Here is a 27,410-nt window from a genome sequence, read left to right on the forward strand (position 1 = left end):
TCATCTCGTTTCCAACAGCTTCCGTGTTGCCTTGATTAACGGACTACGGATAACCGTGTTTTAAGCATAAACCAAATCGAACGAGTCATTACGCGTACCGGTACCTGCGTTAAATTACCTACGCTCGATTGATCGCTACATTTTTGCAATTAAGTCTGACAGTTTGCCAGTGAGGCACTGGATGCCTGTACGATGTTTGTACCGTTTTAATAGCACGTATCGTTACATTGGATAGTTTTCATTATTAATTAAGCGAAAGAACGGTGCTTCGACTGTTGTGATAAATCACCCTGTATTATTATATTCTTCAGTGTTAAATTTTAACGCGTTCCGTGTACTATGCTTTTACCTCTCAATTAATAACAAACACTCCGTTACCCAAAATTCTTCGATCCCAATATTTCAGAGCTGCAAATCTGATTTCAAAATTTTATCATTTAAAGGTTTATTTATTAAAGCCGAGTAAGCTGAGCGACCCAAAAATCTATCTGACACTTTATGGATCAATGATACACTATAATATTATAATTTCTACGCGAAAATACAGGACGCTTGCGGATCGTAATTTTCCGAGCGTAATCAGTTTTGCTCTGAATATCTATGGTGAACAACGCGCCCGTACATGTGTACGCGCATTATTGTCGAACGATTATTCATGATTTTACCGTGACCATGAATCACCCTGCATACGATACATGACGAAGATGCGTTGATACGGACACGCAGCGATCCCACTATCAATTATTGAAATTTCTGCTGAACGTTTCAGCGGGACACGCGTAACTCCTGTGTTCCGTTGACCGTTGTAGTCGTCGTGTTTTTCATGTCTCTTTGAAGACGCGTTTTAACGTGCCAGGCCTTTAATTGAATTCCCCGTGATAACCAATGAAAAATGATGGCCGGAAAATGGGTCTCTGTCGTCTCTGGTTACTTCTCGCGACTTATCGAGTCGTGAACACTTCTATCTTCTATTTATGGAAGCAGATAAAGAGGTTTATTCGGTGGGTAGCTATTTATTTTCAAGGGTCAACGATAAACCCCGCTTGGACGTGATAAATCGAAGACGGTTGCAACCGAGTGATTATTTTTTATTTTGTACATAAGGAAGTTTACGCATTTTAATTGTGGACGTTGTAACGTTGATTACAACAGTGTTCTACTACTTCTATTTTAATATTTTATATTTTTTTACTGCTATGTTAACGTTCTTTGATTTAACTATTTTCTTGTAGCTTGCTTTATTAATCAGGTCTATAGAGAAGTTTGATTGAGCGCGGGTTCAGTTTTCATAACAATGAGTCGTATGAATTGTTATTGCGTTACAGTATACAAGTATAATGTCGAGTAATACATGTAGATACAAGAAGTATCAGTTGGTACAGCATGGCGATATCAACGTGCACATTAATAATTAATACTCACACTCAATTAGTAATATGTGTCGCATACATACCAAGGTTACAGACGATGCGTGTCGTGTATTCAATTAAAATGTTAATGTTCGAAAGCTTATTTTTCGAGATTATGTGAATCAGCTGAATTAATCGAGTAAAAATAAAATTTACAACAAGCATTTTAAACCGATCTCTATATTAACGAGAACAGAGACTTCCGTGTTTCAGCGGAACGTAAAAACAGGCTTAATAACTGAGTCATTTTTCCGAGTTAGCGTAGTTCTAAAAAGCGTCATTTGCATGTACACACGCGCAGCTTCAATTCTGCGTAACTTGTGTGGAGAAGATAATTGGATGATAGAGTAAGTCGACGGAATCAGTGACGCGTTCGATTCTATTCAGATTCGAACCCGCGTCTCGACTCCGATCCGAATCGATAGCGGATTGATCGAAACGGTCGATGGTCTGCTGCCTTCTTTATTGACCCAGTCCCGCGAACTTGTCGACAAAGATGACTTTGTCGTCGCTTCTCGCGTTGCCATTAATTAAGTCACGCTGGGTCGGCTCGGAATGGGACCAGAAACTGACGCTTGTTTTCGAGAGGGTTTGACGCTTGTGTACGCGTGCATCGAGTGCATTCACGCATTTTAACACTGATTATCGCGAGCAAAAAGTGTTGAATAGGAAGAGAAAGGGTTCCAGGTACAGGATGCCACAAAAGTTTGTGCAGAACTTTCGCGTCTTACATGTGATTTCTTGTGATGTTCATAGAGAGTTGAACATTATGTTTATTATGTACTTGTTATAATATGTTTAGGGAATGAACATAGTAATAATCATAGAATAAACATTTAGAAAATAAATACGATTCATTATATTTATTCCAGAATGCATATGTGTATATTTTTATATTCGTCTCTAAAAATTACAGAGTACCAAAATCCCAATATTTTTACATTTTAACCAAAGTCCCAAAATTCCATTATCAGCCTTCCTCTAGTTTGAATATATCAAGAGTATGTACTACTTTCGAATTTATCGCGTTTAAATATTTAACACGATCCATGGAAAAGTTCGGAACGGGTGCACTTTGGAAACTCTATATTAAGGATACAAATCGATTAATTAGTTAAATAGAGCATAGAAGAGACCAAAGGTGAGTCGGCATTGTAACCGAAAACGAAGCTGGCGGGTGATCCTAAATGTATCACGAAAAAGCTCCTCTTCTAACAAATTGCCTCTTTTACTCGTCACCGAGCGTGCAACTTGTCCATAACTACAAAGCACGCCCGCGGCAACTTTCAACCGAAGCTCTTTGCTCTCTTCTGTTCTCCTGCTCGTCTCTCGCTGCCAGATCGGGTCTTTTCGTCCTCTTTCCAACGGCATCGTCGCGCTTTCTCGCTCTGCACCGCCGGGAGATCACAGGAAAGCAATATAAAACGGCGGATACCGGCTAGAGACAAGAAATATTTTGCGATGCTAATCACGAGCTGCATGCTCGCCACTTTCCGTGTACCATTGCCCGCGAATGCGTTTATCCTTTGTTTGCGCGACGTGTTGACTTTGGGTCGGGCAATAATTTTAATCACGAGCCCGCGGGGATCACGAGAAAGGGCTCCGCTCATCTGAAAACGTCGCCTCTGGCGATTCAACCTTCCGTCAACCAGAAATTTTAACGTCATCGGCTCGCTATCATAACTTCGTCCTCGCTCTTTGATGTCGCGTGGGCCCGTCCTGGAATCCTACGGAAACAGGAAAATTCATTTTTAATTTAAACTCTTCGATTCGGTGAATTTCATGGTCCACTCTGCTGCAATTATTATTCTTTCTGCTATCTGTTTCTGTGCTTTTGTTCTGTCATTTATTTAGATACATTCTGCTTAATTCTTTACCCTCGTTGTATTCCACATTATCTTTCTTTTTGGAGTGAAAATACGGTTCCTTGATGCAAGCAATTTCTGCTTCTTATAGTATATATGTGTTTAGAAACATGTACGACATTCGTACTGCAAGGATTAACAGAGCGTCTGCTATTAGGGATGTCTCCTTAATGATTCACAGAAGCAAACATGAATGAACCAAGTGAACTTGAGATTGTTCGTATAAGTTGATTTTTATTTCTCTTATCTGAGAAAGCATAATCAACTTTGCGTACAGTATTCTTGATCTATAAAAAAAATAAATATCTGTCATTATTTATATTGAAAAGTTATGCAGATCAAAAGACGCGCGTCCGCGTTGATCAGCAAGTGGCGCCAAGGTCCAGAGGCGCGTAATTCAAATTGAAGAAAGATACCGTTTTTCCGCCCTTTGAATTTCTCCGTTGCCCAAATGGCATCGAATTTGAGCATCCTTCCCTCCACCGCGATTCTATTACACTCGACCGATATCATTGTAATGTTTTGTTCGTTCTCCGCTGTTCCGGAAGAAGGAATCGATGCGTTAAACGATCAACGAGGGGATAATTAGCCGACAAGCAAGGCATTCTACCACGACGAGGTTCGCGTTCAATGAGTTCGTTTCTATATGGATCGATGAACGATCCTCCCTTCGAGCACCGCCCTTTTTTCTCGAGGGGGCGCGAAACTGCATAAAGTGCAACTATAAGAGAGTCTCCGCTTTTCTCTCTCACCTTTTTTTTCGAACTGACACTTGGAGTGTTTGCGAGCCTGGTGTTTTTCACGAGATCAGCACGTATCGTGCCCTCTCTGCGCCGCCGGAGGAATTTATCGATTGATGCCCTAACATCCCTCGCGTGCGTGCACCCCTCGTTGCTTTTGGTCCCTGTCTGTCTCTTTCATTGTATTCTTTTCTTTTTGTCGCGTACATAGTACTCTTTCTTTCCATTTACTCTTGTTTTTCTTTCTGTTCTCACGAATACCGTATCTTATGTACCGTCTGGGGGTGAAAATTGTTATGATATCGATTTCCGCCCTTCGACTCACGAGGAAACCCTCGCAAATTCCTTCACGTAAAACCTCCGAATTTACGGATTTATAAATTCTTACTTAAGTTTTCAACTTTTCTTGAACTGTCAACTTCCTAACTTCTTATATTCAAAGAACTGCATAATTGATTTAGACAGAATTTTTTATTTTGCCTTTTGAGCTCATTACAACTCCTGCATACACTTCACCACCCCCTGAATCTTCTCTCTCCTAAATTTCTGTTCTGCAACCCTCTTAGTTGTTATTTTCGCTCTATTAAGATAAAAAATTGTCTCGAGTTTTCACTGTACGTTTTCATGTGTTAGTCTACTATTTCCTTGCTTTTCCTGCTAGCTTCCTTTTGCCTTTTCAATTTGTACTCGTCTGTTTTTCTCTTCCCTTTTTCACCTCCCTCACGTTCGATCCGTGACTGTTTCACTTTCTGTCTCCTTCTTCGAGCCACCCTCGAACTTCCTAGTTTTCCACCGTCATCCACCCCCTGGCATAAGGGTGCATTCGCACTAAACACTCGCGTTCGTGGAATCGGAAGGGGCTGGATAGAAGTTCTCTTACCCTCGGCATTTTATTGCGCCTCTGATCGTCGAGTACCCTGGAAAACCGCGTAATTCAATGACGAGAGGGGGTCTCTCCTGTAAATTTCATTTTAAACGCTACTGTTATTGTTTATCGACCTTCCCTGATTCTTAACGATAAGTACTTTTAATAAAATCGGCATTCTAAATTCTCTAAAAGGATAATAGTTTTTTAAACTTCAATTACTGTTTTAATGTTCAACATCGTTAGATAAAGTACCATTAATAAATGTATTACAGTTTATTCATTTTTTTTATAGAATGCTAGTCGACATTATATGAATAAAAAGTTTTGTCGTATAAGTTTACTATGCACATATTAGAAATTCAAAGGAGTTGTCGATGGCAAAGTTAAACGTTCTCCACCGCGCGTTCTCCGTATCGCATGTTAGCGAACAAAAACAGCCCGCACAATTATCCTCGTCCAGTGACCGGGCATTTTTGCCGTTGATCGTTCGGTATTCTTGATTAAAACCAGCAAGAAATCGCCATTATGGATGCCTGACAGACGGTGTTCGTGCTTCCGTTCGCCACCCCTCGGTGTTCGGCCACCTATCCGTATCTTCCGTGTCCCCTCGTCGTCCAATTCGTAATGTCCGTAGACGTCGAGGGCACTGGGCGATGTCCTTTTTGCAGACAATCTTCGGGCTTTAATTAAGGAACTTGGGCAAGCGGATAAACTCGATGAATGGGCCAAGCGAGTTGGGGGCGCGACAGACGGAGAAAGACGGAGCAGAAGCTGCTAAAGCAGACAGGGCGCGAAGGGGCGAAAGGAGTCCGAAAGAAAGGAAGAATCAAACTTTCTCGACTTGTTTAGCGCAGGGACACGTGGAAAGAAAGTGCTCGTTTAAACTATTTTCGCGTGTTCACTTCGTTCTTTTCCACAAGATTTTAGAGGTACATAAATATACTGTAAAATGATTCATCGTGTAAAACATATTTAATACTAAAAATTAGGGATGTTGCATAAAATTAAAATCTTTTAAAATTCTAAGTTTGAAATTTTCAATTTTTAATAGATTTGCAGAAATTTGAAATGTAATTTTCCTGAATAAACACTCACGGGTATACTGGGTTCCCGTGACACCGCCGTTTTCTCTAGAGAAAACCGCTCCATATCTCGTAATAACCCAACTAGCGTACACGAACAAACACGTAGACTATTTATAAACAAATTATAAGTAAATACACTCGTGACGAAGATGCAGAAAAAAATGATAGATAATTCTACAAATTTCGACGAGAAAATAGCGTTGCTTGAAACGTTCAATCAACTGATTGTGTAATTCGCAAAGATACCACTCCATGAATGTGTTATAACGTTAAACAATGATCGCTAACACTTTTCAGTGAATGGTATTTACCAATACTGGGCGTTCATCGGAAATTGTTCTATGCAAACAAATATTTGGAAAGGCCGGTGTTTGTCAAAACAATACATCATCGATATACGCGTGTTTACAACCACGGTAAAAATTGTACGGCATAAATGCGCAAAAAATATGCAACGGTGACGACAATTTAACCGTACACCGCGTAAAGGCAATTGCATCGAACAATGAAACAAATATAGCTGGAAAATACTGTATCTCTTGGGTTGAATATATGGAAACAGTTTTGTCAGTCCTCGACTGACACTCGATGATTTTGTTACATTCCTCTTTGAAATGCTCTAAATGAGTGGAAAATATAAAACACTTCATTTTTGAAGTAGGTTCTATGAAGGTACACTTTTGAACTTTTATAAGCAGTGCTGATAAGAGACAATAATACGTTTTTTATTGAAAAAATTATTACAGAAATGATTTAATGAATTATATAATAGACAATGATATAACTGAGATGGAATAATAAATTGTGATTATGAAAGTAGATAAATAGTTTCAATAATTTTTGCAAAAAAATGCTTTTAACTGTGACAAATTATAAGAATGTTAAAGTGAATGCAATTCAAACAAAATGGAAAGTCACCACACGTAAAGATGCATCACGTGCCTCTATCTTCTGCAATGACACACCACATGTCTTCTGAAGAAGCATATACCGACAGTCGATAGTAAAAAAACTATCAGAAGAGTTATATAAAAGTGTTATAACAGAAAGTGGTGATAATCCCAATAATAAGATACTCGAAAGCCAATGAAACGTTTCTACGAAGTGCTTCGAAGTTAACGTTTGAAGATCGAGAAACAGCAGACGGTAAGAACGATTAAAACGAGGAGGTCGAGTTGAAGATCTCGAAAGGAGCATTCGCGTGAGAATGGAGCCAGACAAAGGTTCGAACCAGATCCAAGTCATTATTGTCATCGTTTACCTCGCTTCCGAACAATTTCGTTCTCGTTCCCAGACGAGGCCCGTGGCGAGTAGAAAACTGCTGGATTTACCTCGTTAACGGGACGCGTTCTGAATCGGCGCTTAACGTCGGTGCCGGCATCAAAGCATCGCATTCAGTTTACCCAAAACAATTATGAGAACCGAAGGCCTTTCTCCGCGCAACGGGGCAGATCAAAGAACCTTCCTGGTCGTCGTCGACGTGGTCGTCATTAAGCGACGACGTCATTAAGCTTTCAGATACCGGCACTTAAAATCATCGGCTAGCGGTAACGGCACGCGTGCATTCGCTTATGTACGCGAGCGTGTACCCGGGATCGTTCAAGACCCTATAGCGCCCTCCAATCTCCTTTCTAATCCATTGTAACTAAGATCAAAAACGAGAGAAACTGTCGATTTCACGAAAGCAAACCCGCCACCCGTCGAGTATATACGAACGAGTCACAACGACCTCGAGTGGCGGGGTGGCCGGGTCTGGCAAGCGAGGGGCAGCAAGAAAAAGAAACGAACACTCGAGGGTTCCGCGGAGTGCTCGCAACGCTCGGAACTTCGAGGAGCTTTCGGCCAGGGCAAGAATAGAAAAGAGCTAACGCGAACAGCACGAGAGCAGGCGTTGAATTTCCTCTTCCCGTTTCCTTCCCTTTTGCAACCTGCTCTCACTATCTTTAGCTGCTATTCTGCTCCACTTCGGATTTACATATCTCCGTATTCTCAGAATCCCATATACTTTTATATCCCATATTCTATTCGGTTTCTTACAGTCTTATAGCTCTGTAAATCTTCATCTCTAGATTCACAGATTTCTAGACTCTCCTTAGGTCTTCATATCCGTAGATATTCCTATATTTACATATACACCTATGTACTCAAATCTCTACATCCTCATATCCTCCTATTTTTGGATCTCCAAATATTTCTATACCCACAAATATCCATACCTTCCATATATCAATGTCCATATCCTCATATCTTCCAGTCCTCATATTCATCCATCCTTATGTAAGAAACTAGTCCATTCTCGCCTATCAAACAACAAGTAGAATCGAATATCAACCATTAACCACTGTAACGTACAATAAAGGCGTCAATATCAATAAAGAGTAGTTTTGTTTCTAATATCGATGCGAGAGTTTCGTCGTGTGACAGTTCGAAGAACGAGGGTAAACATTCATATTTTTACGAGTCGATCTTCATATCGGAATCGTACGAGAACTAAGTAAATACCGTACCTTCCTGCTCACCGTTATGATGTGTATTAATCGAGCAAGATAAATATTGTGCTCCCTTATGTTGTTTCCCCTGTTCATCGAGCGGCGAAAATAACGTGTTTTTGCAACTTCTGCAAAACAACCTGCACGGTTGCTTTCAACGTTGCTACATTGCGCTTTAATTGTAGTTTATTTCCATCGGTTTTTCTTCCCTTCGATAACGCGATTGATTCGTTAGGGCGCGAATATGTGATTACCAGCGGTTTAATTCCCTGCTTCATACGCCTCTTCAATTGCTGTGTCATTCGTACAATTTGCTTCTATTTCATTTAATTTGTTTCATAATTGTGGTGTTATTCCGCTATTAAATTTGTTATAGGTACTTTGTGTAGGTACTTTGGTTCAATATCTATCGGAATCCCGTGCCAAAAAGTAATGCAAGTATAGTTTGAAATTGGAATTTGGAGAAAAGGACCCAATATATCACTGTACCCTCCAAGTACAACCCTGAAAAATTGATTGTTTTTAATCGAAATAAAAAATCTCCCTTAATCTTCAACATTGGTTCAGCAGGTGTTTTGACGCATCTCGATCGCCAAGTTTGTTAAAATCGATTCTATCTGATCGGGACCATTCGACTGATCGAGTGTGGTTGAGAGGCTTAACTCGAAGCCACGCTAATCGAATCCACTTAAGAAGAGTGGAATGGCGAGAAATCGTTTCAACGTCCTGGCAGTTGTTCGATCGAGCTCGAGGATCAATTCAATCAAGAAAAGAAGAAGTCGAAGGTGTCGCGAACCTCCCAAAGGGGATGAACTTTGGGGGCACGTTTACATTGTGTTTGAAGCAGGGACAGACGAGCGTTTATCTCGCCACAAACGCAACAAAGGCACGTAATGAGAACATGTGTTGGATGCAGGAAGCTTCATTAGCGAACCTGTTCCTGTCCGCGGGGTCCATTGTGTGACCTAACTGTCTCTGCCGATACCGTGATGCGTCGCGTTGCGTTCTGTTCCGCGTGATTCTTTGCCTCTGAGCTTATATTGCCGCCGGGTATTAGTTACCGGCAGTAAACATGAATTCCTAATTGCGGAAATGGCCGCGCTGGTGACCTGGCAATCAGAATGCTTCGAACGTCGCGCAGAATAATGTGTGTGCATCGGGGGACGCTTTGACTGACCGCCAATTCTAGACTGACTTTAATACCAATCATCCCTTTTGCATCTTTTACTTGTGTGCCACAATACATATATTACATATGAAAAGTTACATATCTCTACACATACGTACATTTTTATCTTATCTTCTAGAGCCTCTTATCTTCCTATCTTACCAAAAATGAAATATGCACCATAACTAAAAATATGTAATATACAGTATTATATGCAAACATACAAAAATATTCCCTACATTGTTCAGAAAAAATTTAATCACATGCTAGCATAACCGTGTTTTGTTAATCTGACCACATTAAAGTTATTGAATTTTAAAGATTTGTTCTTTTACAGTTTACGGCGGGGTCCGGGGGCTAACGTGCAGGACGCCAGTGGATATTCAGCCCTTCATCATGCAGCTTTGAACGGTCACAAGTACGTTTGAAACAATATTTCTTCGTTCTTTTGACAAAGCCATGTTTCATCGTTATTTCCATACCATCGTGTCCCATATCGTCGTTGTGTGGAAATCTGATCGATAACGACGAAACTTTCTTAACTCGAGTTTCTCATTAATATTCCTTTCGATCGACGATTAATCGATGTCGCGCACATTCTGACGATAATTTGGGGAAACGCTTTTATCCTCAGGGAGGTGGTAAAGTTATTGCTCCAATATGAGGCTTCCACTAACGTCGTCGACGCTAAAGGCTCTTCGCCGCTTCATTTGGCAGCTTGGGCGGGCGACGCTGAAATCGTGCGGTTAATTCTTACCCAAGGACCTTCGGTACCTAAAGTGAATCTTACGGTCAGTAAACTTGTACCTCTTTATATTTTTTTTTATACTTTGTTTAGAAAAAAGAAGTTGCGCGATAACGTTCACCTTACTGTCAAATTGATCCTTCGTTGCAGTGATCTTTTGTTCAGTAAAGTACGAAGTTTACTCAGCATGAAGTTCATCAACATTTTTATTTTATATATAATACTTGTTTTGCAAAAATATTATTGCTGACTAGATGACTAGATTAATTTTGTCATCAGGACATACTATCACTTCACTAAGCTTTCTGCAATGTTCAGAACAAGACGTCGATTATGTCCTACGAAAAGTTTCAGGGAGTGTACGTCCAAATTAGGAAGCTTAGAATGTTCAAATTTTCAAAGTCAGAAATTCAGAAGTTCACGAATGTAGAAACTTTCGAAAAGTCAACCTGCAACTATGTTATAGTTTGTAAGATTTGAACTAGTATCGCGCTCTAATGTACTCCAATATAAAGTAATCAAAACGAAGTATCTGTTAAACTCGAAATACCGGGTTCGTGTGATCGCAGACGAAGGACAACGAAACAGCGTTGCACTGTGCAGCACAGTATGGGCACACGGAAGTGGTGGCACAGCTGTTGCAGTACGGATGTGACCCCAGCATCCGCAACAGCCGGGGAGAGTCTGCGCTCGATCTCGCTGCGCAATATGGCAGGTAAATTCCACCGACGATTTTTCCCTTTTCCACGCTATTTTTTGTTACCTTTGTTTGCACTCTGCTTAACGCATAATAATCTCGCGGCTGTTTGGCCCGACGAGTATGTACGCAATTTGAAATTCGAACGGCTTCAGACTTGTGCCGACCGCGGCCACTGAAACCGTTCGTATAATCGCCCGTACACATTGAATAATCGATGAGCCTGCTAATTGGCTTTGTGCTCCTTCTGTAAAATTAATTGTCTTTTATAGATTGGAAACCGTGCAATTACTCGTTAGTATGTATCCAGAGCTGATCGTGCCCTTGCGGAACTCTTCCTCGTCCGTCATTTTTCCTCACACTCCGCTGCATTTGGCTTCAAGAAATGGTCACAGGTAAGTCTCTATTTTTAGGTTTTTCTTGCGTTTGAATTAGCTGCAAATTATTTTATTTATATATATTTAGGGTGTATGTGGAGTATATTTAAGGTGTACGTATGGAACTATTTTAGGTATAAGAGCTATTTTGTTTGGGGTTGTTCAAAGGACTGATGACTTTCGAGACAGTTATACTGTCAATTTCAATTTGTAGATCATGTAGATTATCGTTTATATTCAAAAGAAATAAATTTTCATGTTATCTAATTACCAAGTTATCAAGTTATCAAAGCAATGTATAAGAACATATTTACAAATGTAGAGATTTGTTAATTTGAAAACTTACCATCTACTGTATCATCAAACTGCAAAGTTCGAAAACTTTTATATTTGCACTAGAACTTTAGAAATGTTCAGTACTGTACAAAGGTTAGAACATTTTTGGAATTTCTTAGAAGTTCACAAAATTAAAGGTAAAGAGTATTGTAACATTTCAGTAGTAGATTACGCCAATCATGATGAAAAGGTGCACTGATAGTGTTCTGTCGATACGTCGTTCGTAAATCGAGCATGAAAAACGCGATTGTTGAAAATTCCGTTGGACATATTCGTTCTCAAGTTGCGATTCGTATTATGACGCGTCCAATAACCAGCCACTGTCGTTCAGCAGTTCCACGCTCTCTTTATTTAATCAAGCCCGATGCGATGCAACGCGATGATCGTCGCACGGCGTTTGATCAACACGCGAGGGTGGCGGCTCGCGCGTTTACCGCCGGTGTCCATGAAATCTATTTTATATTGCATTGCAGATCAGGATCGTTGCTGGATTATTCATGACTCGTGGAACCGTAGCGAACTCGTGTACACACTTGGACTTAGCGAACTGGTACACGCGTCGCACGATTAATTTGTGTTTGACATTTCGGGATTGAAACATTACGTTTGCAAATAACATCCCAACTCTTTGATATATTAATTTTCAAACAGTTACCGTTGTCAAACGAACTTGATTACATAATTGGAAGGATCAAGTTTATTCAACCGCGATCAGAAACACGGGCAAAATGTGACGATACATCGTGTGATTGACAAGGAATTATTTAATCGTGTTCAGTTTAATGATCGATGCTCCTGTTGCGAAATTTTCGTTTACAAATGTTAGAGTGAAATGCTTCTGGCAGAAAGTTGATGCAAGTATTAATTATGACGGATTAGAAAAATTTGCTACGAGTTATGGTGATGTGGATGTAGATCATTATTAAAAAACATAATGGTCATAGATCATTAATGGGACTTAAAGTCATGAAGAGGCTGTTGATGTTTATATAATTATAATACTATAGAAAGAATGTCATATTTATGGAACATGTGTGAATGTGTGATATGAACAACCCAAAGGAAGTTGCAGAAAATTGTTTACCCTAATTCAGAAATATGAGTATGAAAGTAATATGTATTAGTTTATCAAAATTGGTACTGTTTGAAAAATGAAGCGTTGAATTACACTCTGCGATTAAGTCAGTCAAGATTAAGTACATAAATCCAACTCACCCTGACCTTGACTAAGCACAAAGATGAGTGTTTGGAACTGAGGAAGCAGGTCAACTTGTTTTTCCACCTGACTGCATGTATGCAGTTCTCGTTAAAATGCATTCTAATACGACATGTACGTTTCAATCGATCGTCGTTGCATTTGGAGAATCTCGTCAGTTTCTATGTCAAATGTAAATAAAATCCTTTCTGTGATGGTATCCTGTGAACCAAGATCCTTTTCATCTAAGGATCCTTCCCTTAGTAACGTAAACTCACGAGATGTTTTACAGAAGATGCGAAGGTTTCTTGAAGTCATCGCGTGAGAATGGGTAAATTTTTCTCCGCGTAAGAGTTCACGCTAATTACCGAGTAATGCGGCTCGCGCATTGTATTCAGGCATAACAATGGACCCGTTTCAGCTAACCATAACGATGTCGAGCCATTTGCAGCGTTACCCATTAGAGCCAATCAGAGAGCACCGCGTTGCGTAATCCCGTCGAATACGATATGTACGTCCTCCAGCTGGTAACTGGGAACCGTCGCAACCCTCTCCTGGTTACACGTTCTATAACCATCATCCTGCTGCCTACCGATTGCCCTCTCGTTCCTCTTCGGGCTACGTGAATGCGTTCGATCGCCGATAGCTCTTGTCCATCCGTGCGAGCATTGCTGGCTGCCTCTCGATTACGGGGATCGTATTAATCATTACCTTCGAAACGTATCGCTCGATGTTCATCGCTGAATCTCCGAATCACGATTGCTCTAGCTGAACACCGTGCTGGGACGTTTGACCCTTTCGTTACAGAGGATGCCTATGGTTTCCCATGCTTCGGAGCCTCGTACGCGTTAGTCCTATTGCTTGCTATGTGTAATTCGGATTAATTATGGACGGTGATTCAGATTTTGATTATTTAGAGATTGTTGGTATTAGAAATGTGGGGATGAGGGTGTGAAGGGGAGAACTAGGAATGTGGACTTGCTGAGATATGTGGACTTGCTGAGATATGTGGACTTGCTGAGATATTGGGATATGGGGATGTAGACCTAGGGATATGGGGAGAACAAGGGTATAGGGGTATAGAGGTGCAAGGATACAGGAGTGTAGGCATGTAGAGATATGGGTATATAGGGTATAGGCACATAGGGGTACAAGAATATAGGAATATAGGGACATAGGGGTATAGTCATGTAGGGGTATAGTCATATAGGAATATAATGATACAGGAATATAGGCATATGGACATTTAGGGGTATAAGACTATAGGACTATAAGGGTACATGGCTATAATAATATTGATGATATAGAAGATTTAATAATATACACATAAATGTAGAGATAAGATAAGAAAGATAGAATATAATTAATATAATATTATAAGATAGGGTTGTACAAACATGGAGACCATCGACCTCCAAAGTCCTCGAATTTCACAATTTCTGAATTTTTTAAGTTACCAAACCCAAAGTTGGTTAGGTTAGGTTGGTTAGTTCCCCAGATTTCATCTTGAAACGTCAGTTAAATCGTCCAGTCTTCAATTACATAGCCGTACAGTAACACCACTGAAACAATGTTATAGCTTAATATTTTTGATCCGCTCCGAACATTTTCGATAAATCCCGCGTTTTAAAAGTATGAACGACGTGTCAATGAATGAGATGGTAAAATAGGTAAATAAAAGTGTGAAACGGTGTAACAGAGCGAAAGGTTATTTCGCAACGCGAAAGAATGCGTTATAAACAAAAATTGGCAGGCAAATATCGTAAAAAGGCTCGCTGCGTTCGATCGATTTACTAGTATTTGCACAAATAATTGGCGATTGTTACATCGCGCGGCAAAAATGTTCAGTTAAATAAACGATATTGTAAGCACGGACGTTCGTTATTCGATTAATCGTACCGTTCAATCGGATGATGCAAGATTAACCGGATAATCGGTTACACCGGTGCTGTGCAATTAAATAACGAAAATGAATGTCGGCCTGGATTCGATACAATTCTTTGGACGAATATTTGTATCTGTTCCATGGATCTTTCTTTTCAAACAGATTTTGCTGAATTTTCTGTTCTATGTTTAACAGTCACATTTTCCTACTACTGTAAAAATATAACATGTGTGATACGGTACCACACTTTAAGGTACATTTAACAAAACAGAAACTACAACAAAAATTTACTGTTAATATAATATTATTATGTAACATATGGGGCTTGAAATTAAATCATCACAATTAATACGCAATATAATGCCGACAGATTATCGAGTCAAATTATACATGTTTATATTCGTCGAACTTTAATAAATTCTATAAAAAAGAAAGTAAGTGTTTGTACAAAAGGTAGCTAAGTCAAAATTTTGTACCAATCTTTATAAAAAGCAAGTGTTCTGAAAGTAGTAAATAACCGATGGCGTTCGCAATCGTAAACCGAATTTCTTGCACGTCCATTGTGCCGTCAACGAGAAAACAAAAAACCGTCAAAATCGTTCAGTCATTCGCGAGAGCGAAAGAACCAACAGTGTTCGTTTCCACGAGTCCGTTGGAACGGGAATTGTATTTAACGCTTTGCTCGACCAATTCATTCTCATTTAACATCGCGGCGTCACGTCCATAATCCGGCTGGTAAGCCTTTAAAATAATCGACGTTGTTGGGACGAGTGGACGGCAGGAGAGGACAGAGGGTGAACATGGCTCGATCGAAAATCGTTCAGCGATCGTGAATCGCCGCGAAACGGCAGTCACATTGTAATCGGGTATAACGTCGGTTTTTCTATGCAGCCTCGCAGCCGGTAATCGCTTTATCTGCCGCTCGCTGCTTATAATGCGATCGCGTCGCGATACACTGCCCGATGAATGCATTTTCTGTCGTTGCTGACGCTTCGACCCGCTCCATCCCCTGTATTCGGTTTTCATTCCTAGTCGATCGAGGTCATCCTAACTCCGCTGATAACAGTTGCATCCAGTGACAATACCCTCCCGGTATATGGCCACCTTATACATACAATGATATCGAGTTGACGGTATACCGCAAAATCACTTTTATCCTAGTACTCTTTGTAGATTAATCAACGTGAGAAAATTCTTACATTGTGATCTGAATATGAAGTTACTTATTATGAGGCAAGTACTGAGAGCACATTAAGCAGTTTGCTCTACGTCTGCACCTATCACATCCAAATTTATAAATTTTCGAAAATGAAATTATTTTTGTGTCACAAGAATGAAGTACATATACATATAAGTATGTTTGACTCAAAATTTAATATGAAATATTACAACATGCTATGAACATGAAGGATGTATAACATTATTATTATTGGACCTAGTAATTTTTACTGAATTGACTGTTCTTTTATTTTATATCCAAATCTCCATATCCCCCAAACTGTTAACTTAGCAATTTCCCAAATTTTTCGAAAGGGGCCTCAAAATATTTGAAGTGTCGAGATTTCCCAGGTAAAGCACTGACAGATGTCGATTTCAGAAGCAAAACACGGTACTGGTTTTATCGAGCGAATTTTGATCGAAAAGCATGGTTCGCGTGAATCGTGTCTCTGAAGTTGATATAGCAACAGCAGGGATGCGGTGCTTTGAGTACGCTTGTATATACACACGCGTGTGCTCGCGGTTCTCGCGTGTTCCACGCTTGTGTACACTGGATATATTTGCCAGCACGGGGACGAGCGTTCTCCATTCGTCGCGAATCCTGGCGAACTAGCTTTGCTTGTTTTCGTTGACACGCTGACTACCCCCCGGTGGTCACCAGTGACCGGTTTCATGGATTTGATTGAATCAAGTAATTACAATACAGGAAAATACATTACGTACTTTACCGAACAACCAGATGATTGTTATTGAAACCTTTTCGTTGCGATAATTGAACCACTGATGTTTACGCCGTTTCTAATATATCGAAATCTGCAAACTTTGATAGACTGCACAAATTTAAGTCCATCAATTACATGATGTTTACTTTCCCTTGATATGTCGTATACGTCCTATATCATGTTGCATATTGATATATCATGTACTTAAGACACGAACGGAGAGATGACCCACTTGCTTTCGATGTTGTAAAGGAGATTCAATGTAATTTTTTATAATAAAGATCAAGTTCGAAGGGATACGTCAAAGATGCAATAGATGTTATTGAACAGTAGCATATAATCAATAAACAAAAAAATGAGGAAATCTACAAACTTATAAGTTTGATATTACCAAAAGAATATTATGAATTTTAGAATTTATAAATTTGCAAAATAAAAATTTTACAATTCTAAAAAGAACCTAAAAGTTCAGATTCCGCACCCTGAAGCTATAAGCAACCGCAGAGTTTGCCTCTAGTTAATTCAGTGCAGTCCCATACGACTTGTACCGATGAAATTCGGGCAATTCGACGTACCCTCATCCCGTTGATTAGATTGCAAAATCTCCGTCGTCCTTTATGGACAATCTCCACGGTCAAACATCGGCCGGTTGTCCGCGTGTGTGTACGAGCATTTTGAGTGTTTGGACAGGCGCGAAACTATGGTGCCTATGGCGATGCGCGATCGTGTACGGTCGTTTTCGATGTTGGCTGGTCACGGTCCCGAGTGTACACACGTATCCATCCACGTCGAAACGCAACTGGATTCGCTTGTGTACCGATGCACACTGAGATGATTGCGTTCACGCACGCGTTTCACGCGCTCGCCACGGTATTTGGTGGATCCGTTGAATGCGTGGGCGGTCAGATAGAGAGGGAGGTGCGCACAAAGAGACGGACAGAGAATGACAGAAGGGACGAAGGGAACGGTGGAACGGGGCTGGAGTAATGTCTATTATCGGATTCAATATCGGTGCTCTTGGTAAGCCAGTATACAAATACCCCTATGGCAGGGTAATAACAACATAGGTGCACGTGAATCCGATTCCCAGCCACGAATCCTATATGCGACGGATGGCTGCGGTCAGTGCAGTTGCTGCTGCTGCACGCCAACCCGACAGATACAAAACGAAATCTGGGTTTTGTGTGCTGTTCGACGTGCACGCCCGAAATGGGAAATGCGTGCACGCGGGACCACTTTCGGCCAGAGCCACGATCATCCGCGAACCGTTTCTCGATGGCTTTCGTTACCGCCCTGCCCATGGAAATTTCACCTACGAAAGGAAATCGAGTAATGCTTATTTATGTCCTATTTATTACCTCCTACTTCGTTCACCAAATATTCTTTCTCAATATACATGCAAAATCTATTATGAGATAAGTATCTTTTGTATCAGTGGTCACTTACAAGATGGATATTATAGCTCCTAGGTTATATAAGTCAGTCCTACAACGTGCACGTAGAAAGAAGTTGAACTCAAGAAGACAAGTCTAATAGGTCTAATAACCCCCATCCTAATAGTCAGACAATAAATCTATATTGTAGCCACTTCTTTTTTATCGTATTTAATGTTTGGATGTTATTGTGCCAGAGAATCGAGTACATTTGTGCGTTTGTTGCAGAGCTGTCGTGGAGGTTTTGTTAGCAGCAGGCGTGGACGTGAACACGAGGACGTCCGCCGGTACCGCGATGCACGAGGCAGCTCTTTGCGGCAAAATGGAGGTGGTGCGAGCACTCCTGGATCGTGGGGTCGATTTGGGTATCAGAGACTCGCGACAGAACACGGTGCTCGATCTTCTAGGACAGTTCCCGCCGCACGTCACTCAGGACATTACCGCGGTGATAAAAAGTGCGTGTCGTTCACGTCGCCAATCTCGTGTCTCGGTAACGCGTAAACGAGCCGTGCAATTAACCAGGCGAAAAACCGACGCGTTTCATTACCGTCAATCGTTCTGTACAAGTAGGTGACGATACCTTGTGTTCCACGCTACTTTCGATCCAATTTTCGCCTCGTTAAATGTCTTTAACGAATTTGCATGATCGCTTTCCGACACGATAAAACTTAACGCTATGGTACGTGACGACGCGTGAAATTTTATTGGTATATTTGTCCAATATACGTGTCACGTGTTCCTTCATTTTTATCTCCTTCATCGCGGGTTTCATATTGTTCGTGTGTTGAACCAAATTAATTTCATATATGCTGATTTATTATGTAAAATAAATACTTGTTTTTAAACATTTTTAAACGAAACAAAGCTTATAAGATTATAGGGTTGAAATTTCTGTACTGGTTGCAAAATATTTCACAAGTCACGAAAATGTCAGTTAAGTACTGACAGTAAACACACGATGATATCCTAACTTCACTGTTGTAATTTAATTTTTGTCTGAAACATAGTTGTGATTAAAAATAATTGACAAGATATGCTAAAATTTGTTACGCAGAAAATTTACAAATAACTGTAGCAGATCCATCAATTATCCATTCATATTTATCGACATTCTCATGTAACCACTCTATAAATACAAAACTTGTTAAAAGCTGGTACAAGCTGTTTGCTAACAAGTTTATATATTTGTTTAAAAGTTCATTTATTTGCATTCTTCAATTAAGAACACGTTTCCCGTGCATCGATCATGTTACACGAGGGTCTATCTGAAACTCACTGATAGTAAATTATAATCGCAAACAACGTATATTGAACAGGGCATAGGTCTTCCTCTGGGGTGGAGAGCGACGCCGACAGTGAAAACTTGCCACCTATTCCGGTGCAGGGAGGCGATTCATTGGGCAGCCCTTACGAAAACGTTCGCCCGGGGGATGATCTCTCTCCGGCGGAAGGGACGTCGCCCACTCAATGGCAGTTCTATCATAAGCCTCGAGACGACGATCGCCGTGTTTCCGGCACTTCCGTTATGTCTTTGTGAGTATCGTTTTTTACCCCCTTTTCACTTTGCCGCGTGTCCGCCTTGCTTGCAGTTCTTCTTTCAAACGCTGCTCGTAAATTCTTTTACAATGTTGTGCATTGCTTTCAGCAGTCAAATTCTTCTTTTGTATAATTTATATTGATTCTGATATGTCAAACTCGCGAATGTGCGATTTTATCTTGGAATGGTTTATCTTGAATTTTAGCATAATGTTAGGTACCCAATAAAGTTATTTCTAGCTTTTTTAAGTATTAAACCACAAAGAGAAAACAAAGGACAACCAAAAGAATACGCAATAAATATTACACTATAATTTATAAGTTCGATCAGTTGTGGATCAAAATATTTCACTCTTGATGCAAAGAGAGCTTTATCGGTTACCTGATATTATTACGATATGCACCTCACAACAGAACCATCGTTAGGACATCTTGAATAAGTTACATGGAAGTGACCCGACATTCAACGCGTTAATAAGGAGGATACGGGTCACGGAAAGTCTCCCAGGTTCGATCGCGACAATCCGCAAGCTCCTCGACAAGATACACGCATCGATAGACGGGGCCATTCGCGTTTCTCATTCCGTACAGTGCATCGCGAAAGAGGAAGAAGAAAGAGCAACAATCGGGCTCAGCCAGCTAGCTGTTCCCGTATTTATGTTCATCCCGGCGTCATCTTCGCCGGGGAGAAAAGAATATCGCGTGGGTGCATCGGATAAGAGCGGAGGCCGGTAATATTTTCTAGAAAGAGCAGATACGTATAGACGGCCGCGTATAAACCCGTGGCGGCTTTAATATAGGAGATGTTGGGGTAAACAAAAGCGTAGACGTGGACCGGGGCACACGGAGAGTGAATGAGCGAGTGTTGGCGAGCGCGAGTGCCCTCGGCTGATGATGGTTAACGGTAGCGTTAGTACCGATGCCGGTTGCACCAGGACGGGGCTGGCCAGAGGAGAAGGTAGAGGAGGTGGTGGCGTAGGAGGGAAGCTTCTCGACCGTGGACCGAAAAGGGAAGCTGAAAGTGGAGGTGGAGGAGGTGGCGCGGCCGCGTGTAGCCCCAGCGCGTTAAGCACCGCTTGGCTTGGTTTAATTTTCCTGATGTAGGCAGGCGATGGTGGGTCCGACCGCCTCGTTCACCCCTGGGTCACCCCCTCGTATCACCCCATTGGTACATTCTCTCTCTCTCGTTTTCTCTCTCGCCCTCTCTTACGGTTTCTTTGTGTGCGCGCGTGTGTCGGTGTTACCGCTAGCAGCTAAACGCGACTGGTTGGCTCGGACAGACAGAGAAAGAGTAGCTCGGCCGAGTAAGAGACTGACAGAGGGAAAAAGGTAGATGTCGAAAGAAAGACAGAGGCAGCGAGAGAGAGATATAGAAACGAACCGAGAGAGAGTGGTAGTAGCCTCTCCTCGCCTCCACCGTCAATGTTTGACGTCGGTAGCCGTAGCTCGGCCGCCTCGAGATGAATCCATCACGTTAAACAATGTAAATGTTAGCCCGTCTCAGCATAAAACTAATAACCATTGCTCTCTCCCTCGTCCTACAGGCATGGCCTCCAGCCGCGGTTCGCTGGCTCCTCATTCACCTCTGCGCCCGCTTGTTTCTGCTCCCGTCTGCTCCTTCGGTCTTCTCTCTTTCTGTTTTCCTCGTACGCCTCCGGGACCTCGGTCTACGTGACCTCGTTAAAAAGTCGCCGCTTGTCGTGCAGGACATCTCCGGCTAAACTTACGTATTGTCAAGAGGAACGACGGATGCTCGAGTACCATTCTTTGCCCCGTTGTCCGACCGATGAGCGCGCTCGCTGTTTCTTCCCTCGAGAATCCGCGTTTCTTAAGTACCGCTTAAGGTATTTCGTTGAAATAAATCATCTACGGAGAGATGCACGGAGGTTTTCAAAAGACGACAACTTCGAGTGCTTTGTCGTCGACGTTAGCGATAATTAAGAGACCAGGACGTTTCGCTGGTGGGCAGATTGTTCGCGCTGTGCTGGCTTCGCTGATGAATACCGGCTGTTTCGATATGCTTTCGATATGCCTGACAAGTTGGATACGGTGTCTGACGGTAGATGCCGTATTACAAATTTCAGTGAAGACGATCAGAACGGGGGACCAGTGAACGGAGTACGGAGGACCCTCCAGCTGACAGAGGACTCCGACCCCAGTTCCGTCTTCGACAGCGTCTTTATGTCCATGTCCGACACTCTCAACTCTATAAATACTCTCGAAAGTTCCGATCAAACTCCTGACGACAAACCACAAAACACTACCACCGACAGAATACCATTAGCACAACGCGACACCACACGGTAATCACATGCAACCATTCCCCGATACCTATGGTAGCGCTTTCGACTCTTGCGGTAACAAGTCACCTTTCTTAACTCTTGTGTCAACACTCGGAATTACCCACGTTGTTTGACCAACTTGGGCTACTCAGGTACTCGTACGACCAATTCGTTCTCGCTTTCTTCACTGTGCTTAACCTGTTTGAAGTTTGTCTTTCATGCTTTTGCTATAAGAATATCTTTAAAAACGAATGATCAATTAACAGCTGTAATGAATCTGTAAATAGTTACTCGGACATGCGAATGTTGACATAAGGGTTAATTTAACGAATGCAGTGTTAACTCTCCATTGCATGTGTTTTTAATTCTACACAAACATTTTTGAATTTTCATAAGAACAATATACCAATAAGAATTTTAACAAACAAGAATTTTTGTAAGGCAGAAAAAGTTATCTACAAATTCAATAACAACGAAATATGTAGTTTGAACAAGAGTTCCAGGGTGCATTATATTATGTAGCATTAACAGCGTAATGCAACAGAGGGTTAATATATTAATATTAAGTTGTATATTGAACAAAGCTTTATCTAATGATTGTTGAGGTTTCAATTAAATCGAACAGCGTTTATCGTTCAAAGTGCTACTGAAAGTGACGCAATAATTAAACATAGTGGCTGTAGAGAAAAGCGAGAAAAGAAAAAGAAAAGCTGTAGCAAAGAGGAAAGCATTAGCAATTCCAAGTTAATCGTGAATTGGTCCCGTTGAGACGTTCAGTTTGGTTGCACAGGGGTTCCGACAGCGGATTGTACCAAACGCCACCGGTACCCCGAGGAACAATGGAGGGTAGCTTCGTGTCGGAGGATCTGTCCTTGACATTACCCACGGGATACGGGGGTGGCAGGGAGTCGGACCAATTGAGCGTTTCCTCGTCCTCGAGCGTCGGTGGACCGAGCCCTCGGGACCGGCGTTGTTTGCCCAACGATTCCAGCGCCGCCGGGATTTACTTGCCAATGGCACCCTTGTCCAGTTCTCTTCATAGCCCTGCCTCCAACAGTAAAGTCTCGGTAAGAACGAGTACCTTTATCGCCGACAAGTCACCCACTCTCGCTGACTTTGCGAGGGATTGTTATCGATGATGGGATCAAAGTAGCTCTATCTTTCAAAGTGTTCATAAAAAAGAAGCAATATCAGCAGTGGAACATTGGTCCCAAACTTTTAGTACCGTGCTAAAACAATTTTCCATTTTCTAAATCCCTAAATTTTCGTATTTTATCTGTCATAACATGTTGCCACCATTAACAAAGCATCTATCTCACTTATCTCAAATCTTAATTACATTAGTGCGTTCTGAATTACAAAAAATTGCGTTCGTTCAAAGAGAAATTTTGTTAAATAATTCATGAACAAATAAACACACGATATTTAATTCATTTGATTCGAGAATTCTCAGTCGCGCAAAAATCAGAAAATAAGAGGTTAAAGAACTAGTTTTTCATTGTAGAACGTCGTCGGTGAGATTTATTTGGCGAATTGTTTTTCCTCGTGCTTTTTGTCTCTATATTTCCCTTCGCTGCTGTTGTAGACTGGTTCTTTTTTAGCGCGAAGAATCGTTCCGTATAACGTGGCAATGAATCATCTCTGCGCCTTACAGTTCGTTAACGTGGACAAATTGATCGCGGGTTAATTGGCTCGACAGCTCGACGTCGGCTGCATTTTTCCTTCGAACGAGATGGCTTCTACGGAAACTACCGCGATATCGTCGGACATTAATTTCTAAAGATAACTAGAGATCGTACAATGCCATTTGTTGTACATTAATTTACTCCCCATGTAAATCGTTCTATTAACTTTTTCGTCATAAGCTATCAAAAGTATCACTCTCATTAATTAACAGCTGCATGACTGTTTCAATTCTGTAAAAAGATACGTTCTTGAACTTTTATAAACAGCAAGATCTCAGAAGAAATAATCGGTGTTTCAATCGGAAAAAGTCCTTTTCCAACGCTAAAATTGGTCGTTTTGTACGATCCTCCTTTGTTCATTCTTCATCAAAGAAATTGAACCTGAATTCATATTCTTTCTGCTTTGAATAACCGTCACGGATGATTCGCCGAAAAAAGTTACTTTCATCCGCGTATCTAACTTGAGCAACGAATAGACCAGAGTAGGTCTGTTCGTAGCAATATAGCACTGACAAGTGTGAATTTATATTCTATAATCTGTGTTGTCACATTAGTCATTTTGGAAGAAATGAGAACAATGTTTTGCGGTGAATGATCCAAAGTGAAAACATGTAAATTCGGCTAGTCTATATTTATCAGTGCTGTCTCACTCCGAATGAATCACCTATTCAATTAATCAGAAATAGGCAACAGCCTCTTCACATTTTGGATGAAACGTAGATGAAAACAGTTTATTCCGTGAATCATGCGCGGTGATCCAAAGGGAAAGATGAACATTCGGCCGATCTATATTTGCTACTGCCGTTTCGCTCCGAATCTCCGCAATCCGTCAAAAGTAGAGATTAGTTCTGTCCACTAGTCACCTTGAACGAAACGAGACCAGTGTTCCTCGATGAATCATTCGCGATAGTCATCCAAAATGTGGAGCTAATTCCTCTCGATCGTGTCACCTTTCACCGAACGTAATACCCACAAAATTGGGCATGGTTTCAGCCAACGCCTCCGAAAAAGCCACCCAGACGCAACCTGTCCGTCTCTCCGACGCACCTGCAGACCCAGATGTCGTTGTCGGCCGATTGCACGCTGGGTCCAAGCAACTACGAATACTTGTTCATGGCTCGAAGCGGGGCACGCAGCCACATCGATCTGGAGCAGCTGCAAAAGCGTCGGGAACAATTACGTCACGTGACGAGAAGCGTGGACCAATACGTGGAGATGAAATCGCGTGTGCCGGACGGCGAAGAGAGACGAGAGACGAACGTAGAGCCTGTCGCGATCACGTCCATCTACGAGAACAGACCGATCAAAACGTTGAATCCTCGACGGAAGTTACGCAGGCACGCGTTCGAGAATTACGAGGCGGAGAGCAGCCCGTGCGCGGACAAGTCGCCCTGCAGCGAGACGGATCTGTTTGCTCAGGAACAAACGTTCGTGTCGAACGCCTTCCTCACGCTCAAGTCTTCCCAGGAGAGTCTGCTGGACGAGAAACGGGACACCGTTGACGAGCAATCGGTCCCCGAGGGACGCGAGGCGACCGACAAGCGCCTGAAACGAGTACAAATGATGTTACCCACCAGTCCCACACATTACGCCCAACCACCGACGCCAGATCATCCTCCGCCGTCCGCGATGCAGGCGGAAAAGTCTATTCACGAACGGATTCGTCCGTTGAGTCAGGTAAGTCCAGCTTCGTTGTGATGTCGAATCTACTTGAGAATTTTGGATAAGCTTGAAATAAGAACGCGATAAGGTTGCATACTGTGCAGAGATCGAATGAGACCGAGATGGATTGGTCACTGTAGAACACAACTGCATCAAGGTTCATTTGTATCATTCTCTGTCTCCTCTTCTGATCTCTGCACAGAAGACTTGGTTGGTTATAGAAGGTATAAGACGTAACAAGACCCAAACCGATCCCACGATTCGCCGTGATGATCCGAGGATAGCAGTCCAATCGTATCCAGAGACTCGATCACCATAAGAAGTCCTAAAGGCGTTCGCGATTCGTCGCACGTTACTCGCCGAGGCGTAAGTTCGCGGGCGTTCAATCTTGCACCCTCGGCTGCGTCTCGGAAGCACGACGCGTGCGTGTTGCGTCATGGGCCAAGACGTCAGACGGTAGCTAACGCGTCGGCTCGTGAAAGTATTGGTCCAGACTGTTGGTATTAAGAGGCGCATAGCGCCAAGAATGGTTTATCGTTGATGGAGATCGACGAAGCGAGTTACGCTCGTGACCATGTCGTGCTTCTGGCGGAAGAATCGCGCGGCGAGAGTCTCGCAAAGGACTCGATCGAGGCCGGTAGCTCGAGCCGAAAGCTTGGACAGTAGATAAGCAGTCGACAGGAGGATGTCTTAGCGGGTTACGTTTAATATACAAGCCGTGTTTGATCTGTGATGCGATTTGCAAGGAGGTCGAGCCGGCTGCAAGCCTGTATCGCTCGTTTCCCGCCGTTTGCTGCGTCATCCTGTGATCGTTCTGCTGTGAGACCGACTCGGCTCGCTTCTCATCCGTTGCCGAATAGATATCCATAACATATACACCGCTCGCTACCTTCTATTCCTCCCTAACCCTCTTCTACCCTCCCGCTACTTCCTTTCCGTTTGGCTCTGTAATACGCGTTCCCAATCCGTGTCTTTCAGCGGTTATACACGCTCCACGGAATATCGTACAGCGAGTATGTATATCATTCAGCGGGAACGACGACAAGACGCTTTTGGTACACGCGTGCGTGTGTTCGCGAAAGCAGGGTTTCCTTCGCCGTGTGGATAGAGTAGTTAGTGCCTGCAGATTCACGGATGCCGGATACGACGTTCGAGCTCCGCTTTTTGGCAGACATCTACCAGAGACCTCTGTGTATCGTAGCGAGCCGTTCGCGGTTCGGAGCACACGAATCGACGAAGAAGGATGAAACGAAATGGATATGCTCGTTCGAAACCGGAAGGAACTTGTAAGGAAGATGTTGCTACACGTGTTTTCGGCTAATTGAGAAAGCTACGTGCAATTCCGTTGGACCGGATGACCGTGCACGGGTGCAGAAGTGGCAATCTAGCCGGGTAGTAATTGGCATGTGGCACGGGGTCGCGACCGGGGGATAACGAGTGAAACCCGATTTCGATTGACGCTTGGAAATCTCGTCAACGGCCACGGGACACGAGAGTACCCGTGTTTCGGCACAATTTGCCAGTCTGGAATGTTCGACAATTGCAGATACTTCTGATCTGCTTCGTAGCATATAGGAATGATCGATTTGATGTTGCGATTCGGTATTATTTATTTATTGAAATGCCTCGGGTTCATAATTTGAAAACTATGACTAAGTTGCTTACTCAATATGTACTTTTGACATAATGTTATAACTAACATTACAATAAATTCAACGACCCACATTATAACCTTGAAATGACCTTGAATTTGGAAGCACTATATAAATTTTTTCTAAAGAAAGTAAAAGAACATGAACATGTGTCAACGTTGATCCCAGCCGAAATAGAACTTGATTGCTTGTGCACGCAATGATTAACATATCAATGAGAGGTACCCTCGAGGACTTTAACGAAACTTCATTTATTTTATTGTGACATATGTAACGAGAAAAATAAGAGAAAAAGCGATGATACCCCGACGACTCGAAAAATATTCGACGGCATCTGCAAGAAAGATGTAACATTCGAGGT

General features: G+C 42.0%; 1 protein-coding gene and 1 long non-coding RNA gene across 5 annotated transcripts in view; one reads left to right on the top strand and one right to left on the bottom strand.

The window, feature by feature from the left end:
• The window catches only part of LOC100883294 (ankyrin repeat and SAM domain-containing protein 1A), a 69,373-nt gene that overhangs the window by 949 nt on the left and 41,014 nt on the right, over nt 1-27,410 (top strand). For 2 of the 4 annotated variants that reach the window (XM_012290314.2, XM_012290316.2), the window contains exons 2-10: nt 9,962-10,042; nt 10,259-10,415; nt 10,939-11,084; nt 11,339-11,461; nt 18,461-18,687; nt 19,549-19,765; nt 21,853-22,071; nt 22,841-23,117; nt 24,729-25,412. In XM_012290314.2, coding sequence (XP_012145704.1) covers nt 9,962-10,042; nt 10,259-10,415; nt 10,939-11,084; nt 11,339-11,461; nt 18,461-18,687; nt 19,549-19,765; nt 21,853-22,071; nt 22,841-23,117; nt 24,729-25,412 — 2,131 coding nt within the window. The remainder of the gene's footprint in view (nt 1-9,961; nt 10,043-10,258; nt 10,416-10,938; nt 11,085-11,338; nt 11,462-18,460; nt 18,688-19,548; nt 19,766-21,852; nt 22,072-22,840; nt 23,118-24,728; nt 25,413-27,410) is intronic. The other 2 variants (XM_012290317.2, XM_076532101.1) reach the window with 1 other exon arrangement.
• LOC143264537 (uncharacterized) lies at nt 10,681-13,347 on the bottom strand. Its single transcript, XR_013038280.1, has 3 exons — nt 12,995-13,347; nt 10,920-11,501; nt 10,681-10,824 (listed from the first exon to the last, which is right to left on the bottom strand). It is a non-coding gene; the product is annotated as an uncharacterized LOC143264537 (long non-coding RNA).

This window comes from Megachile rotundata, chromosome 5, assembly GCF_050947335.1.
Source record: "Megachile rotundata isolate GNS110a chromosome 5, iyMegRotu1, whole genome shotgun sequence".
NCBI classification, from domain to species: Eukaryota; Metazoa; Arthropoda; class Insecta; order Hymenoptera; family Megachilidae; genus Megachile; species Megachile rotundata.